General features: G+C 43.3%; 1 protein-coding gene across 4 annotated transcripts in view; it reads left to right on the top strand.

The window, feature by feature from the left end:
• WDR59 (WD repeat domain 59) overlaps positions 1 to 14,481 on the top strand; it is a 97,789-nt gene that overhangs the window by 24,824 nt on the left and 58,484 nt on the right. For all 4 annotated transcript variants that reach the window (XM_055305917.1, XM_055305916.1, XM_055305915.1 and 1 more), the window contains exons 2-6: positions 787 to 836; positions 5,341 to 5,476; positions 9,739 to 9,824; positions 10,897 to 10,977; positions 13,396 to 13,433. In XM_055305917.1, coding sequence (XP_055161892.1) covers positions 787 to 836; positions 5,341 to 5,476; positions 9,739 to 9,824; positions 10,897 to 10,977; positions 13,396 to 13,433 — 391 coding nt within the window. The remainder of the gene's footprint in view (positions 1 to 786; positions 837 to 5,340; positions 5,477 to 9,738; positions 9,825 to 10,896; positions 10,978 to 13,395; positions 13,434 to 14,481) is intronic.

Below are 14,481 nucleotides of genomic sequence, written 5' to 3'. Positions count from 1 at the left end.
AGTACCTGTGACTTATTTCTTGAGGGTGTATGAGAGTGAGCAATAATGTCCTGACAGCACAGCAGGATTTGGACTTGTCCATATAAGAATATTTAGGGCTGTAACTGCCATGATGAAAGTCAGCCTCATGCTTCAGCCTGAGTGCAGATTCATTTGATTCATTCTGGTCTTTAGGCATTTGGACATTGGATCCTGAAAAGATGGTGCTCTCTAGGAACTGAGAGACCTGGGAAATGGAAATCATTAGAATGTGCTAGAAATCTCAGATTAAACGGGAGATGATCATCTCTATAACAAGACTATGACCATGGATTCAGCATGGGTGGTGGTTGAATATTACCACTTGCCTTGCTTAGAGAAGGGGTCCATGCCCTTTGGAAAGGTGTGCGGGTGGGGTGGGGTGGGGTGGAGTGGAATGATATGTATGTGTTTGTGTGTGTGATGTCCCATGTTAGGTTTTGCTTGGAAGCGGCTCTCAGTAGCTCTGTTAGCTCTCAGCTAGTTAGATATCCTAAGGGTCCTAAGATTATGTCTTCTCAAATTAGAATATACCAGCTTGCTTGTGTGTAATCCTGGTGTCAGGGAACAGATAACAACTGCCCTATTGTGGAAGGTGAGTGTGAGATATGGATGAGGATTAGAAGGCGGGTAAAGCTTCCATTGTAAATACCTGCCAGCTGGACTTACCCGGGCCATGGGATGGAGACCCAGAGGTGACTATCTGCCTGTCTTCTTCAACCTGAGCTGGCCTTGCTGGCAGAACTGAATGTGTGTTCTCTCTCATAGGCAACTGCAATGTCTGTGGACTGTCTGGGGCAGCATGCCGTGCTTTCCGGGTAAGTGAGCTTGCACTGTTTCTCTGCTGCGGTTTCTGGGAACAAATTACAAATGAAGAGGTTTCTGGGAAGTCGGAAAATTCTCTTTAAGCATTGTGGTCATAGAGTTTAGTTCTGCAATCCTAATGACTTTGGGGTATTTAGAGGGATTCTTTGCAGTTTATTTTTGTCTCTGCCCTAACATGTAAGCAATATAATTCCTTTGAAATTTTAGTGATTGGTACTTTGGTATTGTGTATGGCATGGATTCTATAGAGGGATGCTCTGTGGCATGGTATCACACAGGTAGTTAACAGGATCGAGGGCATCTGGGTTCTAGTTTGGCAATGCCATGAATTATGAGTCCCAGGACATTTATCCAGTCAGTCTCCCTGGACTTCAGTTTTCTCGTGAAGGAATTTGATTTCATTATGAAGAAATTGAACTATATAATTTCTGTAGTGTTTTCTGGCCAACCATCTTTAAGATTCTGGCAACTAGGTGCCATTTGCTAAATCACTCCAGTACCAGTGTGATGTCACTTAATGGTCAGAGGCACCCCCCTCTTTTCATATTCACTACCTCTCTAAATTTGCTATATTTTCATTAACTTAGTTGTTTATGAACTTATTTAAAAATTCTTTTTAAAGATTTTTTTTTAATTTACGATAGTCATACAGAGAGAGAGAGAGAGAGAGAGGCAGAGACACAGGCAGAGGGAGAAGCAGGCTCCATGCACAGGGAGCCTGACGTGGGATTCGATCCCGGGTCTCCAGGATCGCGCCCTGGGCCAAAGGCAGGCGCCAAACCGCTGCGCCACCCAGGGATCCCCATCTTTTTAAAGATTTTATTTTTAATAATCTCTTCACCCAAGGGGCTCGAACTCACAACCCCAAGATCAAGAGTCAGATGCTCTACTGACAGCCAGCTAGGTGCCCCAGAACTCATTTATAAATTAAGGAATTATTTTCTATTTCATTATTTTATTTTGAAATAATAATTTGCCTTAAAAAACATAGCAAACATTTAAATAATTCAAAAGGCTATATATTGAGAAGTAAGTTTTCCTCCTTCTGTTGACCCACCTTCCCCCAAGATTGTTACCGATACCATTTTCTTATGTCACTCTGGATGCATAGGTAAGTAACAATTGATAATGTCTCTTTACTGTCCTCTGCATTCAGGTAAAAAAAAAACAAACAGCTTTATTGAGATATAATTCACAGACCCGTTTAAAGTGTGCAGGTCTATATATAGTTGAAAAAGTCAGTATAGCGTTACAAGGATTATATTGTCAGACTGCAGAATCCTACCTCACCTTTCCCCCTCGCCTGATTCCACTTACTAGAAGCAATTTATTGAGACTCTTTTAGCTGTTTCTTTGAGGTTCCCTCTGTTTTTCCAAATAGTATATATATACTTGGTATCTTGAATCATCCATTATAGATGTAACAAATTGATTTCTTAAAACAGATGAGGATTTAGCACTTTTACTTTCCTTTATGAGTCCCTTACATGACCTTCCCTCTCCTTCTAGTATGGTCATATAATAATTGCTGGGTTGAATCCGTATTTGGGGTTCTTAGACAAATTTTAAGAGGTCCTATACCAATCTGATTCAGGACTTTGTATGTGACCTATTTTTTGTCTTTGGAAGCTTTAAAATGCTATCTTTATCTCTAGTGTTACTTTTACCTCCAGGTGTGTGAAGTTTTTACTGTGATTGCTTTGGTGTATGTCTTTTTTTCATTCATTGTGCTGGGCACTTGGAGGACCCTCCTCCTTTTTTTTTTTTTTACATCATTCATTTTTTTATCTAAACAAATAGAGATATAACATGTACTTGGCATCATGTAGCTATATTAACAACCCGTGAAATACTCAGGTGCTAAGGAATAACTTTGTCTCAAATGTTAGACTTTTCTGCATTCACTGATGTGGATATTGTTATTTGTAGCATCTGAGGTGGGAATGGGATCACTTCACTGGAAATCAGGCAAACATTCCTGCTTGGTTGTGTTCTTAGATAGGTAGATTATCCATTTGATTTCTCAACATGATCTTGAAGGTACTCCATTTCATTTTCTTACATTGAACTTGAAAATATATGAAGTCTGTACTTAAGTGAACAGCATGAGCAAATTTACAAGAATATATGCCCATGTAATCCCTATTCAGGTTAAGATTCGGAGGAGTTTTTAGCGCTGTTGGAAGGCCCTTTCAGTCTGCAAGCCTGTGTCTTCCAGCTTGGAGAAATCTTCCTGCCCTGTGTCTTTCGTCATTCCCCCCTCTATGCCATGTTCTCTTAGTCAATGTTGGATATCCTGTGTGGATTCTCTGTTGGTCCTTCTTGTTTTGCATTCTGGGAGTTGCCTTCAGCTTTAACTTCTCACTGTTCTATCAGATTTCTCTATTTCAGTTATGCTTTTCATTTCCAGGAGCTGTCTCCTGTTCTCTGTCCTTTACCTTGTCTTCTGTTACCTGACAATGGTTACTGTAGGTTTCTTCTTTTCTCTGTATTTACCTCTTTGTTCTTTTTTCTCTCGATCATGTTGGTGCCTGTCTCTCATGTTTCCTCTAGTGACTGGTACTCACTGGCTCCCCATGACTATCAAAGAGTGATCAGTTTACATGTGCGATTGTGGGGTTTGCCAGAGAGAGATCAGGTGGGATCTCTTTTTTTGGGAGGGCATCCAGATGTTGTTATCTCCCAGGTTCTGTGTTGTTCACTTGTTTACCTTTCTTTTTTTTCTTGGGCTGGTCATTTTCCCCTGAGAAGAATCCTCTTGTCACTAGTTGTTGTCTGAAGAGGAAAGGTCAGTGTTGTGCATGCTGTGTAGGGAAGAGACCTGATGGTCTCACACTCCACCTCGGGCCCTGTTTTGAGCACAGCTCCTCATACTCACATGCTGCTGTGCCTCTTATACCAGGCCTGGGGCTCTTCTCAAGTAGTTTCTCTAAAGCACATCACCCCCGCTCCCACCAGGTGATGGAGAAGTGGTCACTCAACTCCGTGGGGTGTGCATAAACTGCCTTCCTTAGTGCTCTTTCAAGCCAGTCTTGTTCTGTTCTGCTTTTGGCTCTCTAGCCTTCTCTGTTCCCCTTGCCCGTAGGCTGAAGCCTCCAGCTCCTGGGCTGGGGTGGGTTCTGCAGGGTGAATCAGCTTGCCTCTCATTCATTTCCCCTCTGTGGGCATTCAGGTGTTTGCATTCTTTCCATCCGTTACCATTTGTACATGCACTCTTCACTTCCTCTCTTTTTTTGCCTTTGTGAGTTTCTGTCTTACATTTTTACTTACTTCAGTGGGTCTTCAGGAGGGAATGTATGTTCAATCAGGCATGTTTATCCTGAAGTGCTCACTTTCTGTGGCTCTGTGTTTGCTCTGTAATGCCTCTGACCTCCCCTGATGATCACACACCCTTTCTCTGTAGCTGTCTATAGCTCTATAGCCTTTCTCTATTGTTGGTACTAACAGGAAGATGCCATTGTTCTTGCTGCAGGATCAGGTGATGCCTTCAGAGGAGGTCAGAGATTCTAGATCTTTGTTCTGCACGAGAGGTTCCAGAAGTTTTGCGAATTTGTGTCTTGCCTGTGTTTCCCTGCTTCCCCCCAACCCTCTCTTGTGGGGTTTCTGCTAGAGTTCCACGTGCCATTTTAATGTGCGTTTCTTATCTCTTCTGAGCAGGGAGATTAATCTTTTTCTTTATCATTGAGCCCACCCATCCTCATTGATACCGAGGGGCTTGGAGTGTTCTCTAATGACAGCTAATGGCTACTGAGATGTTGATTGACACACCAAGGATTTTTCACTTAAAGCAAAGGGAAAATAGGTGAACATAGGACCCTGTTTTCAGAGCTTTTATATTGATTGGCACCTTGAACATTATCAGTGCTTAATATGCCATTTTCATTATTATTTTACTGGTTATTATTTCCTTCTTGATAGACTTAATTGCTTACAGCAAGTAGTCTAGTTGCAAGGGAGTTTGAGATTTTCTCCAGGATAATGGGCTAAGGGGTGAGTGATGTGTGTAACACACATTTATTGAATGCAAAGGACTGTGCCTGGTGAGGAGAGATTGGAGACACGATCCACACTTTGCTCAGTCTGTTCAGGACTGAAGCCTTCCCATCAGTAGTTTTACTACAGAGATAAATGCTACAGTCAGATGCATACTGTGCCATGGGAGTAGTGTGGCAATAGGGACCAACCCTAGCTGGGCAATTGATGGGAAAAGACGGACAGACTTGGGAGCTGAATCCAGCGGGTAGATGTCAGACTTCCAAGGATCCAGTGGGAAAGGCCATCTCTAGTGACAGGCTCTCACAGAGACGTGGCTTCTGCTTGCTTAACAATCACCTTGACTTCCTCTTGTCACTCATATGCCTTTCAGAGTAGATAAATGTCATACACATCTGGGATTTTTTTGAGCACTGTTTACAAACCAGATGTAGTTCCAAGTGTGCTTTTCTGTGTTAATGCTAATGCTGTTATATCATTATAATATTGGTGTTGTTTTCCCAGCCGCCGATTCTTATACATCGTTAATCTAGATGCCCCTTTCGAAGGTCACCGAAAGATCTCTCGCCAGAGCAAATGGGACATTGGAGCCGTGCAGTGGAATCCTCATGACAGCTTCGCACACTACTTTGCAGCTTCGGTGAGCTCATTTTAGGAGTACAGTAAAAGGCTTTTAAAAGTGTGAGCTGGGGCTGGTTAGATCTATGTTCTATGTAGACTAGAAAATGTAAACCTCATTTCTAGGCAGAAAAGAAATGTGGATGATTCTCAAAGGAAGATGGAAGCAAATTACAGACATATATGTACACATCCAGACGTGTGTTTCTAGATTGTGAGAATTGTTGACATCCATGGTGTCAGTTCTTACGTTTCTGAGACTTTGAGAGAGGAATGAGTAGATACCTCCATTTTGTGTGTGCGATACAACCTGGCAGGTAGATAACTGTCCAATGACTCTGACCTTCATTGCTTTCAGAGGGATCAGGAGTCTCCACGTACCCATCCACTCAGAGGAAAGGATTCTGTCTTGATTGGGATTTATTAGATCAGCTAACTTCCTGAGATTTTATGTGCTTGTTTGTTTGTTTATTTATTTATTTATTAAAAAAAAGATTTATTTACTCATGAGAGACACAGAAGAGAGAGAGGCAGAGACATAGGCAGAGGGAGAAGCAGGATCCTCACAGTGAGCCTGATGCGGGACTCAATCCTGGATCCGGAGATCACGACCTGAGCTGAAGGCAGGCGTCCCTTATGTGCCTGTTTAGATGTGAATAATTAGGTTTTCCAAGGGATTCATGTCTAAAAAAGGATTTAGGCTAGATCATCTTGGATGTTTCACCAGATTCTCTATCAGCATTCTGTTCTTCTAGAACAATTAGAGATCTAAATGTTTGGCTCCTTTTGCACTGGGCCAGGAGGACAGTATTTAAAAGGAACCCTTCTTATCATCCAGGAGATGCAACCATTCGCGATGCTGTCTGGGTCTGTTCTTATCAGAAATGACAGTCTGTGAGAGGAAAGCATCTGAGGAGAAGGAAAGAAGAGCAACGTTGTCAGCTTTAGAAGGAACAAAAAGCTGCTCTTCCCTGTCATTTCCAAAATAGAATCTGACTGTCTGACTCTCACCTTAGACGTCTGAGGTGGAACTGGTTTAGGGAACTGTTCTGAAGGAGAGGGCAGGGCCAGTCTACTGCTTTCCCATTCCTGATCCCTTTCCCATGTGTTAGGAAGAATGCTCTTTCTGTTGGCTTATGCCTCGAGGACCTTCACCGTCAGCCCCTGATCATTTGTTTTTTCTGTTTGTTTGTTTGGCTTTTAAAATTTTTTTTATATTTTAAGATTTTATTTACTTATTCAGGAGAGACACAGAGAGAGGCAGAGAAAAAGGCAGGGACAGGAGAAGCAGGCTCCATGCAAGGAGCTCGATATGACGCTCTATCCCAGGACTCCAGGATCACGCTCTGAGCCGAAGGCAGACGTTCAACTGCTGAACCACTCAGGCATCCCAGCCGCTGATCATTTGGTCCAGGATTCCTCAGCCTCGGCACTAGTGACCTCTCAGGCCAGACGATTCTTTGTGGTGGGGGCTGCCCTGGGCATTGTAAGAGATAAAGCAGCATTCCTGGCCCTTGTCTACTAAGTCCCAGTAGCCTCTTCGCCCTCCCCATCATCATGACAACTGAAGATGTCTCTAGACATTGTTAAATGTCCCTGGGAAACAAAATAGTCCCTGATTGGAAACCACCGATGTAGGCTGACCAGTCAGTACTTGGCTCGAGTGGATTAACACTGCATTTGTTTATGAGTGGTGAGATAGTCTTTCTTACTTTTTTTTTTGGACAATCAATTTCTTTTCTTTCTTTCTTTTTTCCAATTTTTGTGAGTCATTTTAAAGTGGACAATTTAATGTCATTTACTACATTCACAATGTTATACAATCACGCGCCTCTCTGCTTCCCAAACATTTCCATCACTCCAAAGTAAAACCCCTTACCATTAAGCAGTTTCTGTCTCTTCCCCATCCCCCCTCAACCACTAGTCTGTGTTCTGTCTCTGTGGATTGATCTGTTCTGGATATTTCATATAAATGGAACCATACGATTTGTGCCTATTGTCTCTGTCTTCTTTATGTTGTAGCGTGTATCAGTGCTTTACTCCTTTTAATTTTTTTTAATTTTTTTAAAATTTTTATTTATTTATGATAGTCACACACAGAGATAGAGAGAGGCAAGGCAGAGACACAGGCAGAGGGAGAAGCAGGCTCCATGCAGGGAGCCCGACGTGGGACTCGATCCCGGGACCTCAGGATCAGGCCCTGGGCTGAAGGCAGGCCCTAAACCACTGAGCCACCCGGGCTGCCCTGTAACACATTTTAACTGTTCATTCACTGGCAGACATTTGGGCAAACTACTATGAATACGGCCAAAATAAATAAATATGTGTGTATTATTTGAGTACTTGTTTTCAGTTCTTTTGTGTGTATACTTAGGAGTGGAATTGCAGGGTCATATGGTAAGTCTGTGTTTCACTTTTTGAGGAACTGTCAGGAACTGTTTTGCATAGTAGCTGAATCGTTTTATAGTCCTACCAGCAATGTATGAGGGTTCCAGTTTCTCCTCAAGAAAATTGTTTTCTCATTTTTTTCCCTTTGATTTTTAAATTACAGCCATCCTATGAGTATAGAGTGGTATCTCACTATGGTTTTGATTTGTATTTCCCTAATGACTAATGATGTTCAGCATCTTTTCATGTGCCTGTTGGCCACTTGTAGATCTTTTTTGGAGAAATGTGTATTCCAGTCTTTTGCTCATTTTGGAATTGGGTTGTGTGTCTTTTTGCTGCTGAGTTGCCAGTTTTCTTTATATATTCTTGATACTAGACTCATAGCAGAGATAGGATTTTTTTCAAAGGTTTTATTTATGTATTTTAGAGAAAGAGAGAGAAAAAGCCAGGCGAGGGACAAGCAGACTCTGCTGAGCATAGAGCCTGCTGCAGTGCTAGAGCTCATGACCCCAAGATCATGACCTGAGCTGAAATCAAGAGTCGTCCACTTAACCCACTGAGCCATCCAGGTGCCCCAGAAATATGATTTTCAAATATGTCTCTGATTCTATAGATTATCTCTTTATTGATAATGTTCTCTGATACATAAAAGTTTTGATTTTGATGAAGTTCAATTTATTGATTTTTTTTTCTTTTATTGCTCTTAGTTCGAAGGCAACCTTTTTCAGGAGACAGAGCAAGCTTTGGAGTTAGGGACATCTGAGGTCAAGTCCTAGTTTTGACACTCACTATTTTATCTTTAGTGCTCTCCCAACTCTCTGAGCCTCAGTAACGTGGCTGTAACACGTTACACATGGGTGATGACATCCAGTATGCAGTATAGTGTGAAAAGAGCAGAGGGCAGGGCTCTTAGGATTCCTAGTATGTAGATTGGCACATATTGGAAACGGCAGGGGATATTATAAGATGAGGGGACTTTCCTTTTCATTCCTGTTCCCATTGGAAGCTGTTTTGAATCCTCTTTGACCAGGAATTTAGAATTGGAAACTGGTATTTCTGGATAAAAACCTCAGAACACTGTACATAGGTCTGTCTCTGAGCTAAAATGAAAATCAGTCTGGTAATATATAGATATTAATGTATCTGTACCTATATATCAGTTCAGAAATATATTAGATTGCCTATTAGTAATCAGATTATTAAAATCTTTATTCACTTTTGGTGTATTTCATAAGCTCTTGATATTTAAATATTTTGCTGGCTTGTTGTTTCTTTTAGTGAAGTATAGCTTTTTCTTTCCTCCTTTCCCTATTGTAGTGTGGTTTCTTCTGGCCAGTTTTTCCTATGTCTTTTTATTTAACTCTTTAAGAAATTCATTATAGGTGGATTTCAAGGAATCTTGTATAATTTTGCCTTCTAGGATGGACACCCCTCTGGTTTTGGTTCTGTTTTCTTTCTCATGCATTTGTATTTTTAAGGCATGATGGAAAGACTCCAGGGATTTGATATGTGGGAAGGGTGAGCTAAAAACATTTAGTGTGACAGCAGCTGGAGAGATTGGTGTGTGACCTTCAGAGTTGGGAGGTGGTCCCCTAGCAGCCAGGGGACATCTCTATAACCCATCACCCATGGGCTCAGCTGTAACTGTTCAGGGTGGGCTCACTTTGAAGATAGCACTGCCCTGTAGAGTCCTGTGTACTGAGCTAAAGTGGGCTCAAGTGTTAATTGTACTTGTTTCTGACAGCTTTGTAAGTCAGTGAGTTTGTAAGCTCTTTGCCGTGCAAGGCAGCTTCTGCAAGGCCTCCTCTTCTCTTCTCAGCCCTAGGAAGAATGTGGTGACAGCGTAGATCCTGATGTGTTATTGGCTACCTTTTTTTCCCCCTTGTTTCTTTCCAGAGTAACCAGCGGGTTGACCTTTACAAGTGGAAGGATGGCAGCGGGGAAGTTGGCACAACCTTACAAGGCCACACTCGTGTAATCAGGTAGGCACCAGCTCCCCATAGCCCTGGCTTGTCTCACTTTGTCATAATCCCTTGAGAATAGAAATGAAGGCACCATCCTTCTTCCATGGCTTGATCTTCTGTGTTGCGTTGGTCACAGGTGGCTACTGGGTCCTTAGCATTCATGGTTGTGATGGCTCTCACAGTGGAGATCAACTAGTATTTAGGAACAGTATTTGTGTAACTGCTAACCTCAATCCCAGGTGATACTCAGCACAGTCTGGAGTGAAGGATTAGTTGATTTTTGTCATGGGACAGGGAGACACGGTTCTGCCAGGAGAATCGTTCTGCTCACAGTGGGAAGTGCCCAGAAGTACAGACACCAGGATGCAGCCCTCTTCTCTTTTCTCCAGCAGCTGTGGGGTGCCGCACAGAGCTCCTACGTCAGACTGTCATCTGGCCCTGTGGTCACCTCTTGCCTGTGGCCCTGGCCTCAGGAGTGTTTCTCAATCCATCCTATCCTTGGGTCACTATTTCTGGATGAGAAGGCTTGTCCTGGGAAGTAGCAAGCCGGGAGTGAGGGATGGGGGAGGTTGACCCAGGAAGTGCTGGGAAAGGCCAGACCCCAGCCTGTGTTAACTGCGCAGGAACTGCCATTCTAGCAGGGGAGACCTCAGTAGGGAGGACTTGCCCTTCCCACATAACATGGCAGTTTGCCACTGCTTTAAGAGATGTTGGTTTTACTCAAGGTACCTGTGGTTGAATCTGATTTAGAGAATGATAAGTCAAAAATTACTTTGTGTTTTTGTTCTGTGTGTGTGTGTGTGTGTGTGTGTGTGTGTGTGTTTGAAGTTGAAATCCTCCATTTTTGTGGGGGGAGTGAGTGATAGAAGAGCTGGGGATAATAGGGGGAAGGACCTGAAAGGTTTTTTTGGAGCTCAGTTAAGTCTTGTTCATTCCCAAAGAAGTTTGGAGATTGCCACCCTAAGACATGTTACAGAGGCCCATTAATGATGACTCTCTGAAGCCACTAGAAACTAAATCCGCTGATGCTTTGGAATTTGGACTCAATTTTTCTCTTCGTCGTTGTTCTGTTTATTTCTCATGTTCCCAGCGACTTGGACTGGGCAGTGTTTGAGCCGGATCTCCTGGTTACCAGCTCTGTGGACACCTACATTTACATTTGGGATATCAAGTAAGAACAATTCAAAGGCCAAACCACCAAGTTATGGGACCAGCTGGGACCTTTGTTTTAGAGGTCTGGCATCTTTGATTTCCCCTGGATGCAGATCCTGAGATGAGGCTACATTGCAAGTCCATAGTTTAGGAGGTGACAGAAACACTGGTGGGGGATACAGAAGAGAGACAGGACTGGGAAGGCTATATAGGTGGAGGGTGTGTTATTCACCTGGGTACCACTGTGAACAGGTGGTGTTTACTCCTACCAGGGATTGCTAGGTGCTGGCACATAACTCCCTCCTCAGAGGTGTCCTGCCTTCGAGGGCTCAGGAAGTGGGGGTACCATCCACTGTCATTGGTTGAAGGCTGCCCCCTGGGACCTCACTGCCCAGCACCTCAGGCCTGTCACAGAGGTTTGCACAATAGGCTTCAGCAAGCAGGAAAATCTCTTTGGCAAAGAAACACAGGTGCTGGCATTTGGAAGTCAGACAAAAGTTTGACTGAAGTGGGGGGTTTTGATGGGTACAGACACACATGTGCTATAGCAAGCAGTGCTTTGAGACATGTCTGCTTTCCTCTTTGTGAGGCTTCTATCCCCTAACTGTTAGTGCCAGTGAGAGTGCCCCTGCTCAGGTTCACTGTTCGTGAAGTGAAAAGTGGAGCACTCAGCCCAGGGCCAGGCATGTCGCTAAGTTCTTAATAAATGTCTGTTCCCTTCCCCCTTTGTAGAGCGAAGTTCCCTTTGCCATCACAATTTGAGGTCACTAACAAGAGGGTATAGTCTGTAGAGTTCCCCAAGTGGCACCTCCGTTCCCTCAGCAGACAGCGGTGGCTCTGTGATGATTTACACTGAGGGGACAGACCAGGGCAAGGGATCCGTGGCTGACTCCCCTGCATCCCGCTCAGGCTAGAGCCTCCATGGTGATGAGTCTGAGGGTAGTGCAGAGTGGGGAAAGGGCACAAAATCCGGGGGAGGTGGAAGGGAGCTGCTCTTAGATAAACAAAATTCCAGGGAGCTATGGGGCAAGGTGAGAGTATTCTTTGTGTACATGAAATAATTGTTTTCATAATTTAAGGACTGGGAGACACTGAACAGGTGATTCCTTTTCAGGCTTTCTAGATTGTAAGTCTGAACTGCATGTTGGCCCTGGCCCTCCTAGCTCTGGGGTGACACCTGGTTCTGTCACATGACTCTTTGGTGGAGATGTTGCCCTTTGGCTTCATAGGGAGCCCAGGAGTCTTTCTCTGAGAGTCTCCCATTGTATCCAGGAGTGGGTTTTTTTTTTTTTTAAGATTTTATTTATTTATTCATGAGAGACAGAGAGAGAGAGGCAGAGATACAGGCAGAGGGAGAAGCGGGACATGAGACCTGATCGCGGGTCTCTAGGATCACGCCCTGGACCAAAGGTGGCGCTAAACCGCTGAGCCACCTGGGCTGCCCCACGGAGTGGGGTTTTTATCTTTTGTTTTAAAGATCTTATTTATTTATTAGAGACAGAGAGGCAGAGACACAGACAGAGGGAGAAGCAGGCTCCACACAGGGAGCCTGACATGGGACTCGATCCCGGGACTCCAGGATCAAGCCCTGGGCCAAAGGCAGGCGCTAAACCACTGAGCCACCCAGGGATTCCCCATCTTCACCATTTTTTAGGTGTATGGTTCACTAAAATATATTCACATTGTTGCATGACAGATCCCCAGAACTTTCTCATCTTAAAAGAGCTGAAACCCTACTCATTACACACACAGCATCCCAGTTTCTGTTCCTGTTGATTTGACTACTTTAGAGACTTCATACAAGTGGAATTGGAGTCATGCAGTATTTGTCTTTTTATGACTGACTTATCTGACTTAACCTAATAACCTCAAGGTCCATCCATGTTGGAGCATGTGACAGGATTACCTTCCATCTTAAGACTGAATAATATTCCATTGTATGTAGAGACCACATTTCGTTCATCCATTCATCTGTTGGTGGGCCCTTGGGCTGCTTCCACCTCTTAACAACTGTGGATATCAGAGTAGCTTTTTACTTCACCTTTGAAGTGCTGCTGGGAATGTCCTTGCAGAGTTATGCCTCCATGACCGTCACTTTGTTGCCACTAGGATAAATGGCTCCAGGAATGGATTCTCTTGGCTTCTTCCATCTCTACATCAGGGTCAGGCAGGCCATGCCGAATCATGTTGTTTGCTTTCTGTGGCTACTACTATGTGATTTGAAATCCAGACTCAGCCTCATTTGAAGTTGCTCAGAAGGTTCATCCCTGAAGGGACATAGGCCTTCTGTACACTTGTTTTTAAGGCCCTCATATTCCCTCTGAACTCTAAGTACCCAGTAAAAGGGAAGTGGAGAGCTGTGTGTGGAGGGAGGAAAGTTCTAGGTGGATGGTGGCTTGTGAATTGGGCATCTGATCTCTCACTTTTCTATTCTTAGAGACACAAGGAAGCCCACGGTTGCGCTGTCCGCTGTAGGTGAGTATATACTCCTCCTGACTCAGTTCATTTCTTCTATTCCTTCTCTCATGGGTCTGCCCCTCCCCCAGTCCCCAGCCTGGCTTTCATCCCTACTTTCATGGGCACTGCTCCTACCCCTGTCCTTGCCTTGACTGGGTGGGATTGTAAGTCCCTCCTGGTAAAGGATTTGCTTCAGGCTGCTCTCGGGAGTTAGAGTCAGGACTGCTGAGTGTAGTCAGGAACTTATTTCAGTAGTCAAGGACAGGATACAAAATGGTTTGTTTTTAAACTTTTTATTTTGAAAAATTTCAAATGTGTATGAATATAGAAGACAATAAATTGCTTTGTGTTCATAATCCAGCTTCAACAACTGTCACCATCCAGCCAGTCTTATTTATTTCCTCTTAACCTCTACCCACTGTCCCACCCTGCATCCTCATCTCCTTTGGAATTATTTTGAAGAGTGCCTGAGTGGGGTGGCTCAGTTGGTTAAATGTCCAACTTGCATTGGGCATGAAGCTTACTTTAAAAAAAAAAAAAAAGGAATTATTTTGAAGCCTGTCCTGGGTGTCATATCATTTCCTTAACAAGTATTTTAGTAAGTGATATCTCTATAAGAGAAGAATCTTGTAAGATAATGTAACCACAATACCGTGAATGGACCTAAATAAAAATGTTAATGGTGGCTCTTTAATATCAAATATTTATCAGCTGTTATTGTTGTTTTACAAATTATTTAAGTCAGAATCCAAATAAAAAATATAAGTGGTTGATGTATTTCTCATCTTTTGTAATTGGTAGGTTTCTTTTCCCTCTTCCTTTTTGGTTTATTTTTCTTTTCCTGAGGTTTATTTACTGAAGAAGCCAGGTTGTTTTTCCTGTGGTTTCCTCACAATCTAGGTTATGCTGATTGTGTCTGCATGTTGTCATTTAATATGGATGCACTGGAACTTTGAAATTACTTTCTGGTCTACCTGTTTTCATTGCTCAGTTGGAATTGACTGTTTTTGGAATTCTGCTTTGGGGCTGTTACCGGGTATTCCCAGTAATTACTGAGAACATAATT

This window comes from Nyctereutes procyonoides, unplaced genomic scaffold (genome assembly GCF_905146905.1).
Source record: "Nyctereutes procyonoides isolate TBG_1078 unplaced genomic scaffold, NYPRO_anot_genome, whole genome shotgun sequence".
Classification (NCBI taxonomy): Eukaryota; Metazoa; Chordata; class Mammalia; order Carnivora; family Canidae; genus Nyctereutes; species Nyctereutes procyonoides.
The sequence above is the reverse complement of the archived record's forward strand: the minus strand, read 5'-3'. Positions and strand labels throughout refer to the sequence as shown.